The sequence below is a fragment of the Poecilia reticulata genome, linkage group LG11 (assembly GCF_000633615.1).
Source record: "Poecilia reticulata strain Guanapo linkage group LG11, Guppy_female_1.0+MT, whole genome shotgun sequence".
Lineage (NCBI taxonomy): Eukaryota > Metazoa > Chordata > Actinopteri > Cyprinodontiformes > Poeciliidae > Poecilia > Poecilia reticulata.
In genome coordinates, this window is record NC_024341.1 from 3,113,435 (window position 1) to 3,128,578 (window position 15,144).

Consider the following 15,144-nt stretch of genomic DNA (forward strand, 5'->3'; position numbering starts at 1 on the left):
CCTCTGCGATGAACTCTGCATAAAGTCTATCATGTCTCCATGTGCGCCAGTCAAAGGTGTTAATTATAACATGTAAAATGACAGAGGGGCCTAAAAACTAACCAAATATTCAGTTTGGTTATTTTTTAAATTATTTATATGTGCACACACACATTTAAAATTTTGCCCCCCCCCAGAGGTAGTCCTGGCCCCCCCTTGGCCCCCCCAACTTTAAAAGTCTAGCTCCGCCATTGGCACTAAGAATATCATTACACTGTAAAGACACCGTGTTAATTCTTTTGCAAGACAGTTAAAAAAGACGAATTAAAATTATTAAAATTAAATTTAACAGGTGTATTCCAAAGGAAATAAGTCGTTTAAATGCACAGAACAACAGGCGGGTAGAGTTATTTTACTCTAACGAGCATAGACATCAATACGTAGACCCCTCATGGAGCGCTGAGTCGTACGTAAAAGCGTCCGCCATCTTCTATGTGGCAGCAGAGCGATCGGAGCTCCTTAAGTCCTGTGCTGTGTGGACTTGTTTCAACCGTTTTACGAAACAAACTGGATTCATTAGGATTACCTTCTCCAGGTAAGGATAAAAGATCAGAATTACTTGACTTTGCAGCCAGAAATTCGCTTCTAAACAACCGGAAAATATTCCCATGTAGCTAAATTGGCCCGAAATAACCGCTGATTGTTAGCATAGCAGCTAACGTTTTCATACTGTTTTCTAATGAGAGAGAGCTGACGAGAAACCGCTGTTAGAGGAGAAGTTAATTAAAAACCAGAGGATTTAGTGAGGAAAGATCAGAGCTGGAGCTGCTGGTCTTCAGTCTCTGTTTCCAGCTCAGCTTCACCATGTCGGTATTTAGCTATAAAGATGCTACGAGTCAGAGCCCAACATGCTGAAAATGTCTTTTCCTGAATGTGAAGGAAACGTATACCAAACATATATCGTATGTATTTTCTATTACACTTTTGGATAATTTCTCTTTTACCCTTGGCTTTAGCCTGGGAACCAGGACGTCTCAGAAGTCATTGGAGTTTTCCCAGTGTGACCAGCAGACTGAAGCCTGTGACCAGTGTTCCCAGTAGAATAAATACATGTTTTATTCTTTCACTTTTTGTGTATTTTTAAATATCTCAATCTGAAGTATTAGTGTAATAATGTAGCTTTTGTAATAAAATAAACATGATTTACTCTGTTAGAATTATTTTCACTCTTTGCTGTCAATAGCAGAGTTGACATACTGTAATAAATATTCTCTGGAAAAAAAGTAAGAAAAATATGTAGTTTAATGTTTGACAATGATTGATTTATAAATCAAAAGTCATATCTCAATAACATATAAAAAAATAAATACAGGAAAAATATTTGTTTCTTGTCTTGAAATGTTAAATGTACATTAAATTATGGAATTATGTAAATATATTCTTTAATAAAACACTAAAAGTATGTCTGTTCATCAATTTCAATATAAAAATGATCAGAGTCATTTCTATCAAATAAAACATTGTGCTCTTTATTCAGAAATGCCCAAAAACAATTAAATAATCACATCAAAAGTTAGAAACGCTGTCTTTAGTCATTTCTTTGATTGCCAAATATATTAATGTGTGTGAGAAAATGTGTCAATGGCAGGTATTAACTTAAAATGCTTTCTAGAACGGTACTTTATAAAGTTTGGTCCATTTACTTGTATTAGCTTACTGGCACATATTCCACATTCAATATGGCGGACGCTGTTACGTATCGCAGCAACGGGCCGTCCCGCTCCATGAGGCGTCTACGTATTGATGTCTGAACAAGAGGAGCGTTACTTGAGCATGTTCTTACTCTAAGTAAAAGAATGAAAATATTTGTTAATAATGCTACTTAAACAGTGAGTAACTGATTTAATATTTTAAAATGATGTAATCAGACAAAAATATAAATGTATGTGCAACAAATTAAGGCAGAAAAAACACTTATCCAAATATATTGCTTTTTCAACATTAAACTTGTGAAACCAGTACCTTCAACTGGTAATAAATATATATCAAAGTATCCACTTACTGTTGACTGTATTTGCACAGCAGGGTCAGCCAATAGAAAATGACAAACAATGAAGCTTATGTTTTTTAAAAAAAGCAAGAAACCTTACTTGAACATAAACCTTAGGTGTCGGCCTGGAATGGATCTTGTTTAATAAAAAGCCTTAGAACAAATATTAAGCTTCACTGGTAATTTAAAATAAAAAGGAAGAGACGAGCAATAAATCCAATTATCAAGAGATAATCGAGCTACATTTCACAAGTTTATATTTGTTGTTTTAAAAGCTAAACATCCATCCATCCATTTTCTTCCGCTTATCTGGTGTCGGGTCGTGGGGGCAGCAGCTTCAGAAGGGAGGCCCAGACTTCCCTCCCCAGCCACTTCTTCCAGCTCCTCCGGGGGAATCCCAAGGCGTTCCCAGCCGAGAGACGTAATCCCTCCAGCGTGTCCTGGGTCTTCCCCGAGGCCTCCTCCCAGTGGGACATGCCAGAAACACCTAACCAGGGAGGCGTCCAGGAGGCATCCTGACCAGATGCCCGAGCCACCTCAACTGGCTCCTCTCGACGTGGAGGAGCAGCGGCTCTACTCTGAGTCCCTCCCGGATGACAGAGCTTCTCACCCTATCTCTAAGGGAGAGCCCAGCCACCCTGCAGAGGAAACCCATTTCGGCCGCTTGTACCCGTGATCTCGTTCTTTCGGTCATGACCCAAAGCTCATGACCATAGATGAGGGTGGGAACGTAGATCGACCGGTAAATGGAGAGCTTCGCTTTTTGACTCAGCTCTCTCTTCACCACGACGGACCGGTACAGCGCCCGCTTCACTGCTGACGCTGCCCCAATCCGCCTGTCGATCTCCCGCTCCCTTCTTCCCTCATTCGTGAACAAGATCCCCAGATACTTAAACTTCTCCACTTGAGGCAGGACGACCCCCCTGAACCGGAGAAGGCACTCTACCATTTTCCGGCACAATTGCGGTAACCATGTAACATAATTACTGTGTCAGAGTCATGAAATTACAGTAAAACTAATAAAAATCACAGTAAAAATGTACGGCATTAAAATTACAGTAAAACTAAGAAATTTACAGTAAGGTTACTGTAAAAATAAAAATTACAGTCACTGGCTGGTAACCCTGCTGCCAGTAATTTACTGTAAATTCTACAGTGACTTTAACAGTGTAGAAGGTGGAGGATGGGAGGGTGGAGGAAAGTCCTTCTCATCCGGTGCAGAAAGCGCTAGCGCTGCTGTGCCATCTTCACCAAGGTTGTCTGTAATATGCCCCCCCTAGGGACTAACATTTTAAGATTTTATAATCATTTACTGATTACTTTCTAAACTATCTTGATTAAAATAATTAATAGGTTTTAGATGAAAGTCAAAACTGAAGTCAACAGTGAATTTTAACAGTTCATCTAGTATTTGTTTTCACTAATCTCCGTTTCGCGGCCAACTTTTTAGCTGCAGTTTGCACAGATCTATTTTTTACCATCAAAAGCTCAATATGGAGAGCTCCAATCGGATCCCCATCCAGCAGAGCACAAAAGTGTGTTTTCACGCCAGCACAGTGAGCAGTCTGCAGTGAAGTGGAGGATCTCCAGCTATCGAGCGATCTGTGGCAAATGGAAACTGGAAGCAGAGATGAACCCAAGGGATCTGCTGTGGCCCCATGTACTCCACAGTGGGCCCCATTAGATGTGACAGGTGATAAAGTGTGCAAAGAGCAAAAACAAACCACTCAGCAAAAATTGGGAGACATTGATAAACGAAGTCGGGGCGAGCTCATCAGGCGGGGAACCTGGGGGAATTCTCCGGCAAAATGCCACCTCGATATCTTGCTGAGCCATCCAACCCAATTAGGCCAGAGGATGGGCTGCTTTGTGGAGTCTAACTTAGATACATCTTCTTCTTTTCAGTCAAAAGGGTTTGAAAAGCAAAATGCCAAGTGTCTGCGGGGCCCCCAGTTTGGCTCCGTTGTTACTGAGCCTCGCGAGTGGAACAGGAGGTCGAATTCTGAACTTTCGCAAGCATATCTCAAACATAATAGTCGAAAAGTTACCGTTTGTGTTGTTGGAGGGAGCCAACAGAACTATCGTTTTAAAGCTGAGCAGATCTTTCTCTGCCAAACGTTTCTACAGGAACGTTTGTAGAATAAAAATGCTGATTTATTTACAGAATTTATGCAATAATTCTATGAAATAAAGCAATGTCCAACGACTTTACACACTTGCTTCCTGATCCAACCTTGTCCTTAACTTTGTAATTATTGCATGTTTTAACTCAAACAGTAAAGCTTCTTATTGTGCTTCATAGAGAAACAATGCAGGACATTATGTTTTCAAAATTCTTTAAACAAAATCTTGATCTGTTTAAATACGGAGATCTTTTTGTGAATATTAGTTCGGGATTTTTCTTTTTTACAGAAATTCTCAATGAATTGAATTTGCTTGATGATTTTAAAACATTAAAGTTTTTAAAGACTCAGTCATAAAATAATTTCATTCACAGTCAGTTTTTCATGTTTCACCATGTATGTAGTATGCAGAGGTACTTTTATCACAGGTTCACCTCACCTGTGAGATGAAGAACAAATCTTGGCGAATCACATTGTATAGTTGTTAAATGATTAACTAGTAACTTGAAAAAAATAGAACTGTATCAAATACTTAATTTGACCATTATTTATACACAGTTAATAATATGACCATCTGGAAGAAATAGGAAGTTTATGTTAAGTCTTGATTTAAAAGACGGGGTTATGTGAGGTACTTAGGGGTAGTCAATAGCCTCTTCTCAATGGGAGTGGCTTTAATCAGTTCTTCCCTAGTCAGTCTGACCAGATTCTTCTCCATTTGAAAATACTTCACAGTTCTTCCCTGTTTTTTAGAGCCATCTCAGGTGTGGTGTAAGTCATTCCAGGCCGGGTATTGATTGCTAGCGACTTGATTGGCAGCAGACTGTATTTGCTGATTTGCCCATGAATTTACATCAATAACATCTCAACCACAATTTTCACTTTGCAAAACACTTTAATTGTTTTTATTTTATTTTATTTTTATTTATCTATTATTATTTTTTGTCTTTTATCTGCCGAGGGTCGGCTGGGAAGCAAAGATTAGGAACAAGTTATTTAAATAGGACAGTGCCAGCTTTAAAGCTGCAGTATGCACTTTTATTTAAAAAGAAAAAATGTGTTTGACATATTTGTTAAAACTGTCACCATGTTTTACTTAAATCATCTTCTGGCAATAAACACATTTTGCAACAAAGACAATCCCAGAAGAATCTTTTCCCTCCAGGTGAACATGTGCTATTCTTTAGCATGAGCAGAAAACTATCATTAGAAATCGCTACATCCCAGTGCTATCACAATTACTATGTTCAATGGAGTCCAACTAATACTGAGCCTTTTGCAAGAGGAAGCACTGCCCCTATGTGGACACTCTGAAGATGACACTAGGAACATTACATTGACCTTAAAACAGGTTAAGCAAGTTTAGGACCCAGATCTTCATGCAGTTTACCGGTTCTGACATGTCCACCTTTCTGTTCTACTTGTCCTCAGTGTGTATGTACGTGTTTTTGTTGAGGAAAAGTTGTTCAGAACGGTACAAATTTGGCGGCCGATAAGGTGCAGCAAACACCTATATCCTGTTTTTGTGGCTTATAATAACCGACTCAAAATGCCAGAAATTGTGAGCTTTTCTTCTAAAAAGGCAAACGTGTGAGATCCTTCTTAGATTTTGGATCAAACATGAGCTACAGAACCATTTCCTACAAAAATCAGATTGAAATATTTTATGTTTTCTTCTCTCTTATGCACGTAAATGTTTAAAAATAAAAAATAGAATCACAATTAAAATAGTTTTTGCACTGTAAGTAAGAGTCAATTTGTGTCACCCACAAGTAACTTCCACTTTACAATGTTAGCCAAAGTGGCAATATTTTTGGACACCGCTGATCTAAGCTATACATAAACGTGTGGACATAATTGTTGGTACCCTTCTGCTAATGACCACAAAACACAAAACGATTACTGAAATGTCTTGAAACTGACGAAAGGACCAATCCAAATGAAAAATAGCTGAAAATGAACCAGTGAAAATCAGTCGTTGCTGTTGGAATAAGGGATCAGTTGGAATAAGAATCAGTAAAAGAGATGAGCTAATGAACCAGGCCTGGACAAGATTGAAAATACTGCAGTCCAACTACTGTGCCTTCAATACTTCTGCTCCTTCTATCCATTTCTCTCTCATATACATCTATTTTTAGTAAATGTATTGTGGTGCTTTTTGAGCAGCCCAATACCCTGTGCAATCTTACTATGCAAGCGTGGTTGGTAACAGGAAGTGTCAAAATGTTTACGTGAGATAAACGGGGAAGGAGTGATGAACTGAAACCTGAAAGCTCTGTGTTTAAACAGACACAAATAATATTTTTACAGTGAGCTCATAGTTCACGCTGTCACACTTATGTCCAGTTGGCTGGATGATGTTTGGTTTTGCCATTAGTTCACCAATGGCAAAACCAATGGTTATTTAACCAACCCATGGAAGGCTGGATAAAGCTTATTTTAAAGCGTCTTTGAGAACTTTTTGAGGGTTGAAAAGCATTGTGTCAATCTGATGTCATTCTGAGGGTTAAGGCTGTAGAGAACATAGCAACATATGCAATTTTCTTCTGTAAATTTATGTCGCGATACAGGCCTTAAATTTAATAATGGTCATAAAAAGGTATTAAAAAGTCTTGCATTTGAGTTGGTGAAATCCGCAGAAATGTATGATGATATGTCTTAAAAACAAAGCTGAGTGTATTATCAGTGTCAATGAGCATGAAATGGAAAGATTTAAGTAAGAGAACACTGCAAAAATAAATGTGGTGCTCGGTCGATCACCTTCCACGAGTTATTGTTACAGCAGAAATGATTTCCAAAACTTAAAAATGTATTTCTGCTAAAACATAAGTGTCACATTAGAAGTTTCCTTGTTAAACAGAAAGCATATCATTTTCTGGAGGACCTGAGATAATCTTTTACAGAGATTGTCATTACCTGTTAACCACTTAATCGCCTACTATGTTTTGATTCATAGGTATATTTGTTACTTTTTCAGCCAAATTTTTCATGTCATTGGAAGAACTTTATGTTTATCTCAGTCACATGCTCAGAGCAGGTGTCTGTATCTCTCTCTCCGGGGATGAAGCATCCAGGGCATGTCCAAGCTGATTAATCTCTTCAGCTGGAATGCCAACCACGACAACAAAATGCACCAGTTTCCTAACCGGCAGGTAAATGGTGCCAACTCATAAAAGTTCTAAACGGACGAAAGCAAAGCATATTAAATAAATAAATAGTTGTTGTACCTCATCAGAGCGTACTCTGTCCTCTGTTAACATATGCAGCCAAAACATTATTGTGTAAATTATCAAGTGGATGCCTCCACTTGTCTTCAATCAGTAGAGTCTCATTTCACAATCGCATCAGGCATAAATATTTACACACCAAGTCTTTCCTGTAGTTTGGAGGGATTCCAAACTACTGGAAAGATGTCGGAGAGGAAACCAAACCTGTACTGGGATGGGACATGGAATTCAGAAAATTCTGAGCCATTTCCTGATTTCAGAAACATAAGCAAAACCAATATCATATTCTGTTTATGCAATATGGTCTTTGAGGTTTGTATCTTGCTGCCTGTATGATGTACTCTATTTCATGTGTAAACTAGACAACATGGCAGCACACAGTCACTCACAAAGAATGTTAGCAGCACTCCACACCCACACAGACTGGACGTTTTCACTTGCTTTGCAGAAATGCCCTGAACCACAGACAGCAGTTGGGACTTTGAGTTTGAATGTTATTTGTAATATTACTAAAGATTTAAAAACTTGAATTAGTTGGTTAGGTAAACTTTAAATGCTAGCTGAATTATTTTTAGGCTTCAGAAACAGCACTAAATAGTCAATTCAGAGGTAGAACGTTTTGGTATATATATTTTTTATGAATGAAGTGTGTTTTATTTTGAGTTGGAGTTTTTTAGTTGCAAGTTCATTTCGTATCCTTCTTCCTGCTTCTCCCGCTACTCAAGTAGATTACCTCTTCCGGTGTGTTTTTCAAAATCAAACAATTTCTCGAGAAAAAATGTAATAAGTTGTTACAATTTCCTCAACTGAATTAAATTTACTCTTCTGCTGTTTAAAAACGTTAATATGGGATAATAACGCCAAAAGACGAGCTTGTTTGAGAAACAGACCGAAAACGGACGACAAAAAAACAAGGGAGAAATTTGTGCTTTTATCGTTGCAGAAAGGTAAGAGAACTTCCGGGAGTAGGTTGAAAGCAGCTTGGCGCACAATTCTCACATAAACGACCTAATCTGTTGAATGTCTTCTGTCTACCTCTGGGCGAAGGCGAAAAAAAGGAGTCTGCTGCGGAAATAAGCACAACAAGGTAAAAATGTCTTTACTAAATTAGCTCTGTTAAACAGGACTTGTCGTTTTAGTAGCTGTTATAATTTACCGAGTGGGTTATGGCTGAACTTCACAGGTCTTTACTCGACTGTCATTAAAGTGCCATTAATGTGATGGCACACCTCGCACGGGTTAATGTGTTTCACTTGGTCTCTTTTATCACGCGCGAGCATGCTCCTGACTGAAAAGTAAGGAGCAAAAGAAAACGAATCAATAAAAAGAGAAGTAGCTGGCGGCCATACGGAGGGGCTTGTTTGCAATTTTCTTGTTTCTTTAACTGAAATTATTTATTTTTTCAACATCTACTTAAAGGATGCGATTCTCTTTTTAGTTTAAAGTTGGAATCGGTTGGTAGCTAGGTTGTCAAGGCTGAAAAACGTAATTTTCTGTCCAATTTTGAGAAATATGGATTCCGTGACACCTAAATGTTTGCGTGCAACAACAGCAACCCCTAAACCGCTGTTACGACAGACAATTCTATCACAAAATTCTCTTATGAGCAAAAATAATAACCAAGCTCCCGAAGGAAAGTCTGATCCTAAAGTGGTAACCATGGAGACCGCAGTGATGGGTGTGTAAGTGATCGACTTCATCAGCTGGGGTCTCTAGGAGGGGTTAAGTGGTGGCATTAGAGGTAACAGGGTTATCAGGCAGTTTCCGGAGTGTCTGACAGCCAATTAAAATGGGGAATGACGTCAGAAGATGCGCAGGATGCTTGGCATACTCATTAGACAGCATTCATTAATGGTGCTATCTTTATGCATACAAGCTAGACAATTGCAGCACTGTGTCAAAGTTTTCACACCATCTTTTTTATGATGTTACAACCACAAATTTGAATGTCGAATGAGATTTAATGTGATAAATCTACACTAACAGTGTCCAAAGTCCAGACCTGAATCCAACAAAGAATCTTTGGCAAAGGGTTGACTCGGGACTGAATATAAATTTTTGCCACAAGTTTCACTTTTTTCTTTGTAAATAAATTTGAAAACCATGTCTCGTTTCTATTCCACTGTAGAGATATGTGTGAGTCGTTCACAAAGAATTCCAATAAATTACAATAAAAAGATTGTGATTATAATTTGAATAAAGTTGAGAGGGTAGAATAGCTTTCAAATACAAAGTCATAAATATCATAAATTGTAATTGGCTTTATGTAATATATAGCAGGAAATAAACTAGGGCAGGGTTCAGACACCTTTTCAAATCCAGGAGCCATATTTTACTTCAGTGCAGCTAAATAAAACTTATTTTTAAAAAGACAACGTAATTTTTGCTTGATAAATGTCTACTTCAGGGAATTTGTCCTTTTTAAAGTACCCCATTTTATGTCTACATTTAGATTTTAAGATGAAGAAAACAAAAATTTTGCAGAACAGAAAATGGGTACATTTCCTTCTGTGGGATGTTGAAATGTATTGAAAATGAAAAAAAGGACAGAGTTTCTAACTGAATGAAAAAAAAAAAAATTGATTAAAAAACATCAATACCACTAGTATTTTTGTGTGATCCTGTCATGGAATACCAAGTTATTAAGTGAAAAAAATATGCTTGTACTAATATTTGTTATTAAAGTTTTATTAAAAACATCCGCTGATTATCATTTTAAACCAGAGTTATTCAGAGCCACTTGTGACTCTGGAGCCACAGGTTGCAGACATCAGTGTGTTTATATAAATGACATTGACTCCCATTTCTGCAGCGTCCACCTGTTGTCATCAGGACAAGCAGCCATGGCGACCATGGTGATGGAAAGCATTGGGCGAGTGTTCATCAGCCGGCAGCAGATCCGGCAGGTACCCCGACTGCTGACCGAGGCGGCGCCCTCCATGCCCGGCACTGTCACAGACTCCGAGGTTCCTGCCTACTTCAGGGAACGCTACGTCTCCACGGGTTATAGACCGCTCAAGCAGAACTGGCGCTACTACTTCCTGTCACTGTTCCAGCGCCATAACGAGACCCTAAATGTCTGGACTCACCTGCTTGCCTTTTTATTGCTTCTAGTTAAGCTTCGCCAGCTTGCAGACACGGTGGATTTTGTCAATGACCGTCATTCGTGGCCCTTGCTCATCCTCGTGCTGTCTTCCCTGACTTACTCAGGATTCAGTGTATTAGCCCACCTGCTGGGTGGAAAATCTGAGCTGTGTCACCACTTGTTCTACTTTCTCGACTATGTTGGGGTAGCGCAGTACCAGTACGGCAGTGCTGTGGTTCACTTTTACTATGCAGTAGATGAGACCATGCACAGAAGCATGCAAGGACTTTTTATGCCTACTGCCACCATCTTTAGCTGTCTGTCTTGTCTAGGATGTTGCTATGGGAAATACTGCAACCACACACAACCTTGTTGGGTGCGTAAGGTGTGCCAGGTAGTCCCCTCAGCGCTGGCCTATATGTGGGATAACAGCCCCGTAGCTAAGAGACTCTTGCTGTGGTCCAACGATGATCTGGCGGTCGCCTACCATTTCGGTCAGGTGGCGTTCTTTCTCAGCTGCTCTTTCTTCTTCACCTTCCCCCTGCTGGAGCGCTACCTCCCTGGACGGTGTGATTTTGTGGGCCAAAGTCACCAGGTGTTCCATGTTTTGCTCTCTTGCTGCACCTTCTGTCAGATCCACGCCTCCTACTTGGACTATGTGCACCGCAGGCAACTTTATTTACGTCTGCATGAGAGTGGCGATGCTGCTCTCTTTGTGGGATTGTATGTGTTCACACTGGTTGGATGTGCACTGATCACTGCCTTCATGCTGAAGAAAGTTAAACATGTTCTCGACTTCAAGATGAAGTTAAAATAAAGAAGTAGCCAGCTTGGGATCGTAGTGCCTTTCCTAACAGAAAACAACATATCTGGAGGGATTTTCTTGTACTAATAAACTGGACTAGGATGTTGTTTTGTGTGTACATTTCTATTGTGATTCCTTTAACTTATTTCTGAAACAGTGATATTACTGCCTCATTACATCGCCACTGTACTGTACTGCTATGACTAAACATAGGAACTGTGTAGCTGCCATTGTTGAGTTTTTAGCTTGTTTAATGCTCTGAAGGAATGGTCCTATTTGGACATAATTTGGTGCACATTCAGAAAAGCGATGGGTGGCATCACTATCTAGTCACCAGCAATCAAAACAGCAATGGAAGGTCACCAAACACAGAGCATGTATCATGGAACGATTTGGGAGTGTTACAGGATCAAAATGGAGTCTAATGGTCTTTTTCCACTAACACTTTCTCAGTGAGACTCAACTTGGCTCTACTAGGTTTTCCACTAGTAATGGTTACGTGATACCAACCCTTTTTTCAATAGTTACTTTGCTGGGGATGCTAAGCGTGTGGAGTCGTACTGAAAACACATCAGAAGACTGTTGGCCTCTGATTGAAAGGTGGCACACGCGATCCGCACAAAACTTTAGGCAGGAGGCCAAGTCACAGGGGACGGGAACGATGCAATTGGTCCGCGCTCCTGGCTTCAACCCAAGTTCAGTGCATCAACTGTAAACCTGTGTTAGCCTACAATACACTGGGTGAAACTCTGGGGAGTCACTGGTTGTGTCACAAGAGTGATTCCCTTCCAATAATCAGACCTGTCCCACAATGCAACTGGGCGTAGTTTAAGGAACTTTAGGGAAAATGGCAACATTGAAAGCAGCACCATAGATCGTGATTTAAGGTGCAGATTGTTTTTCTGCTCGTGTTGTGTTGGTGTCACATACAGATGCTACTTTCAGACTTTAATACTCATTACTAATGTCGAGTAGATCCAAGCTGAGTCGAGTCAAGTCGTGCGTACCAGTGGAAAAGATTTGAACATATGGTTGCATAATGCTGTTTGCATGACTCGCCTAGTTTAATCTCCTACCATGAGCAGATAAAGGAGGGACAAATGTTAATCATACAATGCAACCACAAACCCTGTATGTGACTCCTTTAAGCCACCATCAGTTTATGTTCTTAACTGATATTCAATGCAGCCTCTATAGTGACCTTCATATTCTGTTTTTAATGACTGATGCTACTGTGCAACTGCCTGATTACATTTTGATTCCAATCATGATGCCGCCCACTCTGCCTCTGGAGCCTATGGTGTTTGGACTGAAATCATTTAGAAACACACCACTGGTATGCACACCAAAATTAAGTCTTCATAGTCTAATCCAGTTGGGTCCTTAGTATGTCCAGCATATCACATGTAAAAGTTTTTTTGTTTTTTTTAACAATAGGAGACACTATATTGTAGTTAATATGTTACATTCAGGTCCTTAGTATGTCCAGCATATCACATGTAAAAGTTTTTATTTTTTTTAACAATAGGAGACACTATATTGTAGTTAATATATTGGTCAGTTTAAATATAGCGTATGATCAAATGATAGCAGAGATGCAACATTCCTCTTGAAAAAGATGAAGCTGTAAATGTAAATTGTTTTGCTGTGAGAAGTTAATGCTCTGTTTTTTTTTTGTCGGTCTTAATAAGGCAGCACTGATTGAATGTTGCTTTTAAAAAGGCATTTTCCCTGTTTTCCACAAAACGTCATCAGATGATGTGTGGTGCGCAGTCACTTGAAGCTGAAGCTTTAGGATTTAAGCTCTCATTGTTTCATCGATGTAGGTTTTAAATCTCTGAAATGGCACCTTAAAATGTTTTCCACTGTCAATCTGAGGTTCATATCCTGCTATTTTTTGTGAGTGTTCGTACGCTGTTCTATGAAGATTACCATTTCATATTATTTAGATGGAATTTTCTTTCTGCCAACATTGAATGTATTTGCCATGGAGGGGATGGTTGAGGCATTTTGAAGTCAGATCTGGTAAGAAGTTAAAAAGCTTATATCTTCAGTAGATGCCTCTATTGGTGTCCTCATTTAGTAGAAGTTACAGTGGACCCCGGCGTATTCACAGTTCAGAAGTCGCAGATTTTTCCATGGAACTCCAAATTATTATGTTAGCTTCACCCTCCAGAAACAACTCATCGTTATCGACAGTAAATCAAGACACCAGTTGCATTCTGCAAATTCCTCTACTATCTCCTGTCGTGGTCATGAGGGATTTATTGTATTATAAAATAAACGTGCCTTTTTTTTTGTTAACATATTACAACCTGCATAGTGTCTAAAGAGCTGTACTGTGCCTTTTGTATTTTCTCTGTTTCCCTTGAGTGCTTAGTAAAACTCAGATACACTGTTGTGCTTTGTGTTGACTCTGCATCTGTTTTACAAACATGAGGTTTCATCTGACTTTTAAGGGCTCAACTCTTCACCACCAGCTCCTCTTTCTTAATCACTACGTAACTCTTTGGTTCTTTTCTCCTCTGAGATCATAAGACGTGTCTGGACTGGTTCCCTGACTGCCCTGATGGATTCTTTTGTTTTGCTCCTGTAGCTTGCGGTGTACAATGAATAGGCCAAGAAAATAATGAATAGCCACGATAATACATAATATTTTAGAAAATAATCTTATCAGATGTAGAAAGCTGCATGTTCAGTATTAAGTTAAAAAATCTTTCTAGGTACAGCAGACCTTCACCATAGCCCTGGTGAGATAAGACTTCCTTATCTCACATCCTTTCAACACGCCATTGTCACTGCAATCTTTAAAAGGCAATATAGCATTTTAAAGATTGCTATAAAATGCTATATTTTATAGCATTTTATAGCTATAAATATATATGTGTATATGTGTGCAGCCTTGTTCTAGAAATTTAACTTGACTCATTTGTTTAGAAAATGAAACTAATTATCATTTGACACAAATCAAATACCAAACCTCAGATTTTTCTAAATGAACCAGTTGCTGCTGGTTAATTGCTCTCAACGGTAACCTCAAATCCAATGTTACTGTAAGCAGCGTTTCAGTTATTTGCATATTTTACAGAGAGCTTTTGAAAGTTATGTGATGGACCTGATAACGGTTGAAAGTCTGTTACATTTGAGCGTTTAGGTGGCTTTCCATTTGTGTCAAGTTTCCTTTGGAAAAATGGAGGGAAGGGGGGGATCAGGAATACAATGTTTGTATCCATCACCCAAGTGATTTCCTCTAAAAGCAATGTTTTCTGATCTCTCCCTGATTCCCATGGCAACTTTGTAGCAAGCCATTTGTATGGCTCTTGGCTCCCGTTAAGTCAACTGATCTAGCTTTTCTCCTCAGCTGTGATGCAACAATAAAACATCAAAACCCAGGCAGCAGTTTCAGCCTTCTGTGAACAGCTGAAAAGGCTTCACATCAAGTTCAAGTGGACCATTAAAGAAGGTGTTGCCTTTTTCCACACGTTTGATTGCACTTTATTTACAGCCTCATCATTACATTGATTTGTCAGAGCACAACATCTATTTGATGTTGATGTGGACGCTCAGCGGTCTGCAATTCACTGATTGCCTACTTGTATAAGGTTGTTTCTGGCAAAATGGCCAACATAAAATGAGGAAGGAAAACCAAACAGGGCAGAGGAACAGTGTCTGCTGTTGGAACATTTCTGTCCACTTCAAGGAAAATATCCATTTTCTGTCAGACTTTCATGCTCAAGACACTCATAAGGTGTGTCCTGATACACCGGTAGACTTGGTTCGATTGGGGACCAAATGTGCAACGTTTGTTACATTTTCAACTGGTGCAATTAGCTTTCACGCTGAACTGTGTCCCACGGACCAAATCCTTCAAAAAA

General features: G+C 39.2%; 1 protein-coding gene across 1 annotated transcript in view; it reads left to right on the forward strand.

Annotated features, from left to right (window-relative positions):
• The window catches only part of paqr7a (progestin and adipoQ receptor family member VII, a), a 17,407-nt gene extending 3,738 nt beyond the window's left edge, over nt 1-13,669 (forward strand). The window contains exons 2-4 of the mRNA XM_008421340.2: nt 8,323-8,326; nt 8,427-8,466; nt 10,192-13,669. Coding sequence (XP_008419562.1) covers nt 8,323-8,326; nt 8,427-8,466; nt 10,192-11,281 — 1,134 coding nt within the window. The 3' untranslated portion in view covers nt 11,282-13,669. The remainder of the gene's footprint in view (nt 1-8,322; nt 8,327-8,426; nt 8,467-10,191) is intronic.
• The last annotated feature ends 1,475 nt before the right edge of the window (nt 13,670-15,144 follow it).